This window comes from Orycteropus afer, unplaced genomic scaffold, assembly GCF_000298275.1.
Source record: "Orycteropus afer afer isolate SDZICR_OR568_19922 unplaced genomic scaffold, OryAfe1.0 scaffold00165, whole genome shotgun sequence".
Taxonomy (NCBI): Eukaryota; Metazoa; Chordata; class Mammalia; order Tubulidentata; family Orycteropodidae; genus Orycteropus; species Orycteropus afer.
Window position 1 is genome coordinate 6,033,029 of NW_006921752.1, and position 10,228 is coordinate 6,043,256.

Genomic DNA, 10,228 nt, shown 5'->3' on the forward strand with positions numbered 1-10,228 from the left:
TGTTGTTACATTCTTGGCTTTGAACATTCATGTATTATAATACTGTGAGAACTGGAATGGGTTTTACCTGGATTCCTTGGAATCCGCTTTCTGCGGTCTCGGAATGCTGCACCTGATTGTAGGGCTTCTAGAAGATTATCCATCACGCCAGTCTCATCACCCTCTGGAGAAAGGGAGAAATCAGAATTAATCTCGGAGCAATTAAAGTTAAACTACAGGAAAATAAAGGGAAAACTGTCAGATTTACATAATACCTCTAAATTAAAGACATATATCTGTTTTAACATAATGGATCCTGTCAGATTCTGGCACCACACACTACTTTGCTTATTACGCACCATTAAGCAAAATTCATGCCAATCCCACTGTTCTTTCAACTTAAAGACCTTGTCTTTTGTATTATTGATGACACGCTCAGTATGCAAATAAACAGTAGCTGATCAGCTACTGCTGCCTTCCTGTTAAGATTCTTATAAGATTTTCCTAAGCAAGAAACCACTGACCCAGCTTAATGCAATCAATGTGCAGGGCGTGATTTGATGAAGCGGAGTTATACAAGGTTAAATACTGATTGTATTAATACCTTCAACATTCAGTCATCATCTTTGATTATCTCAAAAGACACTATTTGCAAAATACATTTGCATTCAATTCCTACCTAATCCATATCCGTTACCCATTTCAAAATGCTGACATTGTATAAGGAAAAGGTGACCACTTCATCTGAAAGGCCAAATTTTATATTTGAGAGACATTAGCCAGAAGTTTCTGAGTCTCATCATTCCTTTTAGAATGCTGTTGTGTTTCTAAACTTTGCCTATGGGAAAGAACTGTTAAGAAACTGTTAAGTGGACAAAAAGGGATCAGGGTAGGAGATCCTAGATAGAGTGGGAAAAAAAATGTGGAACAAAACTCAAAATCATAAAAAAGACAAGGCTTACTGGTCTGATAGAGACTTGTGTAATGTCCTAGACTTTCAGGCCTGGAATTGAACTTACTCCTGTGGTTTCTAGCCAAGCAATAGAGAGACGTATAAGGTGAACATGTATACAAGGTAGATACAGTCCTTAGAACAATTAACCATGGGAGATCTGAAGGGCAGCATTTGTACAGGGAGATAGCTCAGGGGGCAGGAATGCATAGGAAAGAAGGACACAGGGAAAAGGTAACCACAGAGAGGAAGTGGGAAAAGAGCTGTTACATTATAAGGATTGCAATCAATGCCATGGAACAAAATGAGTATGAGCTGTTATACGGAAAATGAATTTGTTCTATAACTTTCCCAAAAATCACATTTTTTTTTTTAAAGAAGAAGAATCCATGAGTGGAGCACTCAAAAGATGCTCTAACAAACACATTTAAAACATTTCACCATATTCTTATCTTTGACAACTCTGGCCATCAGAAACACTTTAAGATTTGTCAGAACATTTGTCTTGAGGTGTCAATTGTAATAAACTCTAGTACATGGTGAAGATCCCCTGTGAGCTGAGCTCCCTCTTCCCTCACTGGCCTAGCTGATATAAATGTCCTTAAGTAGGTGGTTAATGTGAGTGGTAGCTAAATGTGTGGGTCTAGGGTAGAAGATATTTGTAGGCAGGAGGGCTAGGAGAAGATAAAAGGAAGATGAGTGAGAAAACATTGTTTCAGGTGGTATTCCAAGGTTAAATTTAAATTCTACTTTGTTTAAAGAATTGGCTATGGGATATCAGATCACAGAATAAAATTATATTCTCTTATGGTGCAAGAACAAGATAAAATCTTTTTGATTATGCTCTTCATTTGACCTGAAACTTCTTCAATGTTACAATAATACATTCTTTTAAAATGAACTCTCTAGGACAGGATATTAAATGAAACAATAAAGGAAAACAGAGGTTCTCAGGTATGATCTATGGTGAATGTAGAAAAAAACAAAAAGAAATCTCAGTGACTAAATAAGGAAAGAGGATTGCATACTTTTAGGAATATTAAGGTCACAGACACATCTTAATCATCACTTGCTCTTTTCAATGGAAAGAAAAGAGGAACTGAAAACAGTTTGGCATGGCTAGAATGTATTTGGAAGAATTAAATTTTATGCATTAGGCACTTTGAGATAGCTATTATCTCTGTCTTTCAGCTGGGGATACTGAAATTTAGAGATCTTAAGTATCTTGTTCCATACCACAGAGTGGTGCATGACTGGGTCCTAGTATGAACCCAGGTCAATCTGACACTGACTGGTCCTCTTTTAAACACAAAACAAACAAACAAAAATTAGCCCTCTTTGCATGGTAGTTGGCAGAAGTTGCAATGAAGTATGCAGATAGTTGTCAAATGATCCAAAGCAAAACCATATCTGCTGCCTTGACTCAATTCTGACTCATGGCAACCCCATGAGTTACAGAATAGAACTGCACCACAGGGTTTTCTTAGCTGTAATCTTTATAGACTCAGACTGACAAACCTTTCTTCTTCAGGGCTGCTGGGTGGGTTCAAATCCCTAACCTTTAAGTTAGCAGTCAACTGCAAACTACTTGCACCACCCAGGGACATACAGATGAGAAAAGATCACAATTCAAGGATATGGGGTTTGAACGCTAGCCTATAAGCCAGCACTGTCCAAGAGATACATAATGCAGGCCACAAATGAGTCACATAAATAATTTTAAATTTTTTAGTACTCATAGTAAAAGTAAAGTAAAGTAAAAATAAATGGATGGAATTAATTTTAATATATTTAATATTTTAAAAACTAACTAACTCACTGCCGTCGAGTCGGATCCAACTCATAGGGACCCCTCCTTGGGTTTCCAAGGCAGTATCACTACAGAAGTAGATTGCCCAACGTTCCTTCCAAGGAGTGGCTAGTAGGTTTGAACCACCAGCCTTCTGGTTAGCAGTCAAATGCCTTCGGCACCATGCCACCAGAGCTCCTATTTAATATTTTAGTCAATCTAATATATAAAAAATATTAATCAAGTATTTTACAGTTTTTTTCAAAGTTTTCAAAATCTGGTGTGGGTTTTACACTTTAGAAAATCTTTATTCAGATTAGCCACATTTCAAGTGTTCAACAGCCCCATGTGGTTTGTCATTACTATATTGGACAGCACAGCTATAAGCAATAAAGTGACTGGAGCAGATTTTTGCTTTAGAAAGTCTAGTCAGAGAACATTACGGAAGATGGCCAGAATGAAGGCAGAGAGATTCCTAGGAATATATTGTATTTGTCTAAGTTTGAGATAAAGGCCTGAACTAAGGTGACAACAGAGTGAATGAAGAGGGTTATTTGGAAGATAGTAATGCAACAAAAACAATACAATCAATACGACTTGGCTGCAAAGATGAGATTAAAAGGGAAGGAAGTAGTCTACATGACCAGGGATAAACAGTCTAAGGAATATCTAAATAGAGATATGCAGTAAGAAGTTGGAAATACAGTCTGGAATTCGGAAGTGAAGTCTGGGCTGCAGCTAAAGGTTTGAATGCCGTGAGAAGGTGGGTGAGATTGCTCTGGGACATTTTGTGAGAAGGGGGAGGAAGGTAGGATGCAATTCTGGAGCACCTCAACTTTTAATAGGTAGTCAAGAGAAACAGAATTGCAAAGAAAACAGGGAAGGAATTTTGATTTATAGAAGTAGAACCAAGAAAGAACATAAGCACAACTGAATTTCATGTATCCTTATTAAAATAGTAATTAGAAAGACTGTATAAAAAGATTAAAATATGTATACAAGTGCATAGAACAGAATTAAAAAACAGTGTTCATTTATGGTTTTACATAAATAATATGCAAACATGAAAAAATTATATAACATAATGACATTATGGATATTGCTTCATTAAAATTCTTTAATGCTATTATATTGTGTATAGAAGAAAAAGATGGAAAAAACAAATACATAATAAAGTTGAGAAGGATTAAAAATAAATTCCTTTGCTTAATTTAATAGTTGTCACCTGATCAAAATTTAATTATGCCAGATCAGCTTTTCTTCAACTTTTCTTTCCCCATTATCACGCCTTCCCCTACCAAGGGGCCTTTTTCCAAACCCCCTCCCAGCATAAAAATTTAATATCACAGATATACTGTGTATCTGTTTATGTACTTTGGCCCACAAACCACTGTAATATCTAAGGGTTTTCTTTGTCCCCTCCCTAATAGCCCTTGGGATTGATATTGCACTTGTTAAGAATGCATGCACTAGAGGTTCTGTTAGGAAGCCAGGTCTTTGTAAATATTAGTGATGTATTAAAGAAAAGAGATACAGGTTTCATTTCACCACTACTTTTTTATTTGCTCCATTAAAACTTTCAAAGGAGCTGAGTGACTTGCATGAAATATTGAACCCTACTAAATCACAGTTCTATGGAATATATTGTAGGAGCAAGTTATGTTGCAGTTAGTTTTCCCAAAACAAAATGGAAACCAACATGATCATTTGAAGTAAGCTGTCCTTCATTTAAAGAAAGTTCAGAGCAATTTGGCATGTGATTGAACTTTGTAAGGTTGACAGTTCACTTATCATTTCCAAGTTGACAGAACTATTAATTTCTACTTAGATGTGATCAGTAGTTAGGTTTTTTTTTTTTTTTTTAATCGGAGGGGGAAAGAGGGTCTATGAAGACAAACTTATAAAAATATCTTTTAAGTGTTTCTTTTTTCATTGAAAAAGAAAGTAACTATTGAATTGCATAGTAATGTATTTTCTTACAACATCAATTTTTCTGGGGTAAAGAGTGTCTAGGAAAAATTTGGTAATGATTTTTAGCTATTAAAATGATAATATATGGGCATTTCTGATTAATAACAATTCAGAAGGAACTTTTAAATATTTCATCCTGAAATTAGATCACAGAGAGTATTAAAGAGCTAGACAGGCTGTAAGCAGCCTGGTGGGCTCAGTGTGAGCTGCTTATCATTGGGTACAATGAAAGACTTGGGTTGTACCTTCTTTTTCATGTTTCCTACAGTGTTAGTTATTCAGTAGATGCTGAATCCCTGCTGAGCTAAATTTTCAGTATCAACATTTACCTATTTTATATTGACTTAATTTCCCCAAAAGAGTTTGGAGACGCTTCAAATTAAAATTAGCACAAGGTAAATTAATTACCACTGCTGCATCTTTGGTGCAATATTATTACCCAGTGGCTAGCACGTACTTATTTAAATAAATTTTCTATGGGTCTCTCCTATTTCTGCTCATGTTTAGACGTATTGATGGCCTATGTTCTGGACTATCATTTCAAAATTATTTGTATAAGCAAACAGCCTTGGAAGAGTGTTCGAGTCTCCCTCCAGAGCACAGGGTATGTTTGTTTGCTTCAAAGACAGATTATATCTCTTCTAGGGAAAATATCAGGCTGGTGTGCTCTCAGTTCATGTTAAGTTTCAAGTTTTGAGTTTCCCAAGCCTGGGGTTCCTCCAAAATGAAGCCAAGCCACTGTGTATATAGCATACACTTGAGCTTGACTTTGCATCACCCCCTGGGAGTTATGAGACAAAGGAAGTCAAGGTAAGCATGTAGCTCATACTGCTCGCTGTACAATGAATAATAAAGTCCTTTGTCTCTGACTTAGTAGTCTTATGTTTTCTGTCAGCATCCATGAAACCACAAAAAGCGAACTTGTTTAGCATGCAAGTAGGGTTAAATCTCAGACTTGTCACACTTCTTGAAAATACTCTCAGTTTCTTATTCTTTTATCAAAAAATATTAATTAGAATAACTCTTATTCTTCTAGGAACCTAAGTACTTAGTATCGCGGATGCTCTCATTACCTAAGACTGCATTTGACTTCATTCTGTCTTGAAAATAAATTATTGAACTAGAGCCAATAGTATAAAAGTAATTTCCTAAAATTCTAACAGCCTGGGAATAATGGCTTTAATTCACCACCATAAACCCACTGCCATCAAGTTGATTCTGACTCACAGGGTTTCGAAGGCTGTAAATCTTTGTGGAAGCAGAATGCCTTATCTTTCTGCCATAGAGTGCCTGGTGGGTTTGAACTGCCAACCTTTTCATTAGCAGCCCAATGCTTTAACTACAGTGCCACCAGAGCTTCTAGATTGGGCAATCTACTTACTGTAGTGATACTGCCTCCGGATACTCAAGAAGAGGTCACTGAGTTGGAGATGACTTGATTTCATATAACAACAACAGCAACATAAACCAAAAAGCAAACCTACTGCCATAGAGTTGATTCTGACTAATAGTGACCCCCACTGGGTTTCCAAGGCTGCAAATCTGAATGGAAGTAGATTGTCTCATCTTCCTACCATGGAGCAGCTGGTGGGTTTGAACCACTAACCTTCTGGACTAACCTTCTGGTTAGCAACGACATGCTCTACCCACTACGCCAACAAACCAAACCAAACTCACTGCCATCGAGTAATTTCCGACTCATAGTGACCCTCATTGGGTTTGTTGTTGTTGTTGTTGTTTGCCGTTGAGTCGGCCCCGACTCATAGCGACCCCTCCTTGGGTTTCCGAGGCAGTATCACTACGGAAGTAGGATTGCCCAACCTTCCTTCCGAGGAGTGGCTGGTGGGTTTGAACCACCAGCCTTCTGGTTAGCAGTCAAGTGCCTTAGGCACTATGCTACCAGAGCTCCATTGGGTTTATGAGGCTGTAAATCTTTATGGAAGTAGATGGCCTCATCTTCCTTCTGTGGAGTGGCTTGTGGGTTTGAACTGCTGTCCTTCTGATTAGCAGCCAAATGCCTTATCCTCTACACCACCAGAGTGCCTTAATTCACTGCTATGGCCTCTTTAAATTCTCAGTTGCGTAATTATGGCTTTCTGAAAAAAATTGTGCTGCTCACAGTTGGATAAAGTTGCTATCGACCAGTGTTAAGTGACCCAAAAGAAGGGAAGCTTCTTACTAAGGGTAGGACGTTTCCACATGAGATAAGACCTATGCATATGAAATAATTTTAAAAAATAAAACGATGCTTTCTATGAGCTCAAGGAGTTAGGGGAGATTTAATGAAGAAATAAGAGTTAAGTTAGGCTTCTGAAAACAATACAATTTTGAGGCACTTTAGGTATTATTATTGATTTTTTAAAGGTTGAATAATAACTGGATCAAAAACAATAAAATCTCGATTACTTAACTCCTTGAGTTCTCTCTCTTTCCCTCTCTTTCTTGATCTGTTTGTTAAAATTTAGAAATAGTGAAACGCACAGTTTAAGTATGCATGTGATGAGTAACGACAAATGTGTACAGCCATGTAACTGCATCATAATCAAGATATTGAACATTTCCATCAGCCTGGAAAGTCTTCTCATGCCCCCACCACTCAGAGGCAACCTCTGTTCTGATTTCTATCATCAAGTATTAGTTTTGCTATTCATATCACATAATTTTAAGTGAGAAAAAAAGAGACAAGGTCATTTTGAATCAGTGTAGCTGCCTGGAATAAAATAAGCATGGTGTGAATGATAAACCATGAGGAGAAGAACAGAATTGAAAGACACAGGAGTTATAGTTCCATAGGTAAAGCCAGAGCAAACTTATAAAGGATCTTAGATGTCAAGGTAAAAAGTTTATGCTTGTGTCAATGGGATCTAAAAAAGCCACTGGTGAATGCTCAGCAAGGCAATAATGTAATGAAGATGGAATTTAAGATCAGCTTCACAGTAGTATACAAAATGGACGAGACTGAGAGAAGAATTCTGCAAAGAATATAAGTTAATTTGCAATGACAAATATTATTCTTCATATAACCCTGGGCAAAGTAAGACGGCCAATTTTGGCATTGTTGGTGAAAGACTAAATAGAGAACGAAAATTGATTTTGTGAGCAAGGTCATCAGCAGTAGTAAATGTAAGTGGACAGCATAAGAAGGCAGTGACAAGTGGAGCATAAAGAAAATATCAGTTCTAGATTCAATCTTTTTCACACTATCTCTCACGGTCCAGATTAAGAACAAGCCAGAAGATGTATGTGTTTGTAGATTAAACAAAATTAGAAGACTGTTCATTTATCAAAAAAGAAAGAAACAAAATCCTTTCCCTGGGATCTAAAAAAAAATGAAGGCACAGATCTGCTTAAAAAAAAAAAAAAGCTCTTAAAATTAAACATGGAGCAATAAGACTAAGTAAAAGGCTACTGCAATATTGTGAAAAAAACACATCGTGCTTCAGGGTCTTATTGGGAGGAGTAATAGTAACACCATTAAATGAGTCAGAGAGAAATCAGACCAGTTGGCAAAGCACTGTATCAGCAGACAGTCAAAAAAAAAAAAAAAAGCCCAAGCATTTGTATTACAGGCCACAAGCCTCTACCTGACGGGAAAATTTTGTTTGCTTGGTATTTAATTAGAAATGGGTAAAAATGGAGATAATGGTGATTTGGAAAACCAACAGATGGTAACTAAGATAATAGGCTACAAAGTTATTTATGTCCATGAAAAGAGTTTTAGGAAAATCAAGATATTATTCCAAAAAGATTAAAAGTGGGCTTAAATAGAATGTATAAAATTCTAAGTGAAATAATGAAGGCAGATGCTCCTGTTCAAAAGAAGAAAACTTTCAAGAGGGAACAGAGGACACAGAACTTTAGAAGAAATTACCAGATATCACACAATGGACTAGGGGTAGTATAGTAATTACATGATGTAGTAGTTGAAAATTTGTAAAACAAAACAGAAAAACATATGTTCCCAGGTTGGGGCCATGCACATCAGTATTTACCAAAAAGCCAAATTAATCTCAAAGCAATTAAAGATAAAACTATAGAGGAAAGTGTTGGCTAGACAGTTCATTCATTCTGTTATCTCATCTGCTTGCCAGAACAGGAAATTAACAGTTGCCTACAGTGAATAAATAATCAGATTTCAGATAAAGTTCATAGTGAATGTTACTCTTCCTTAATATTTCTTTTAATTTAAGGTTAATTTTCAGGCACATTTTATCATGTGATAAATACTGTTTTAGAGGTCACAGGTAAATGAATATTCCACCACCAAAGTGAAGAATGATGGAAGGCATGGTGATTTCTCTCTAAATATCTGTTTTTGGTGCCTCCTAAAACTTTGTCAGGGAAACTGAATTGGTGAGTTAACTTTCCTTGATGTAACTGCATCTTAAAGAGGAGTTTTTTTTAACACAAAGGAGTGGATTCATTCATTTCAGAGAAGCAGCCTTTTGGCCAGAGGTACCTTTTTGGCAGTTTGCCCAAGGTAAGACAGTTTGATAGTAAACTGTAGTTAAAAAATAATGTTTATGTTTATTCATTTTTTTCCAGTTACCTTTATGCTAGAAGATTAGGAGAAGAAAATTATGCATTCCATAAATAAACAAACACCCAATAAACCTGAATGTTAATGCTTACCAGAAAAACCACTGTTGATGCCTCTGGTAAAATATCTCACATTCAATATTTTAAATAATTAATATTTCAAAGAGACCTCTGAAATACTCTGTGTCTTATCAGAATCAATCATTTACTAAGGGCATGGAACACTTGTGAAGGAAAAACTAAGCAAAAACAAACTTAGAAGAACAAATTTAACTCAATTCAAAACCATCTAACAAAATCTAAGTTTACTTTCTGAAAAGATAAAGATGTTTTTGGAGGTAGGAACAGTAATAATGGTTAACAATTACTGAGAACTTACTGTATGTCATGCACTGTTCTAGGGACTGACATTTATTACCTACATCAACACATCTCATAGGCAAAGTAACTAAGGCATATTTAAGTGAAGTAACTTGTTTAAAGACATATTGCTGGGAAGAGACAGACCAGCATTAGAAACGAAGGAGCATGTCTCTAGAATAAAAGCCAAATCCACTGTCAACAAGTCAATTCCAACTCACAGCAATACTATAGAGCAGAGTAGAACTGCCGCATAGGGTTTCCAAGGCTTTAAACATTCATGGAAGCAGATTGCCTCATCTTTCCCCAGTGGAGTGGATGGTGAGTTCGAATCATTAGTCTTTTAGTTAGCAGCTGAATGCACTAACCATTGTACCACCAGAGCTCCTTGCCTCTAAAATTGTTGTTGTTGTTAAGTGCCGTCGAGTCGTTTCCGACTCATAGCGACCCCATGCACAGCAGAATGAAACGCTGCGCGATCCCGCGCCAGCCCCACAATCCCTGCTATACTTGAGTCCATCATGGCAGCCACCGTGTCAATCCATTTGTTGAAGGCCTCCCCCTCTTTCGTCGACCCTCCACCCTACCAAGCATGACATCCTTCTCCAGGGAATGGCCCCTTCTTACAACATGACCAA

At 36.8% G+C, this 10,228-nt stretch overlaps 1 protein-coding gene across 1 annotated transcript in view; it reads right to left on the reverse strand.

The window, feature by feature from the left end:
• Positions 1 to 10,228, reverse strand: part of DIAPH2 (diaphanous related formin 2) — a 1,278,863-nt gene that overhangs the window by 215,207 nt on the left and 1,053,428 nt on the right. The window contains exon 26 of the mRNA XM_007946556.1: positions 68 to 163. Within this exon, the coding sequence (XP_007944747.1) occupies positions 68 to 163 (96 nt within the window). The remainder of the gene's footprint in view (positions 1 to 67; positions 164 to 10,228) is intronic.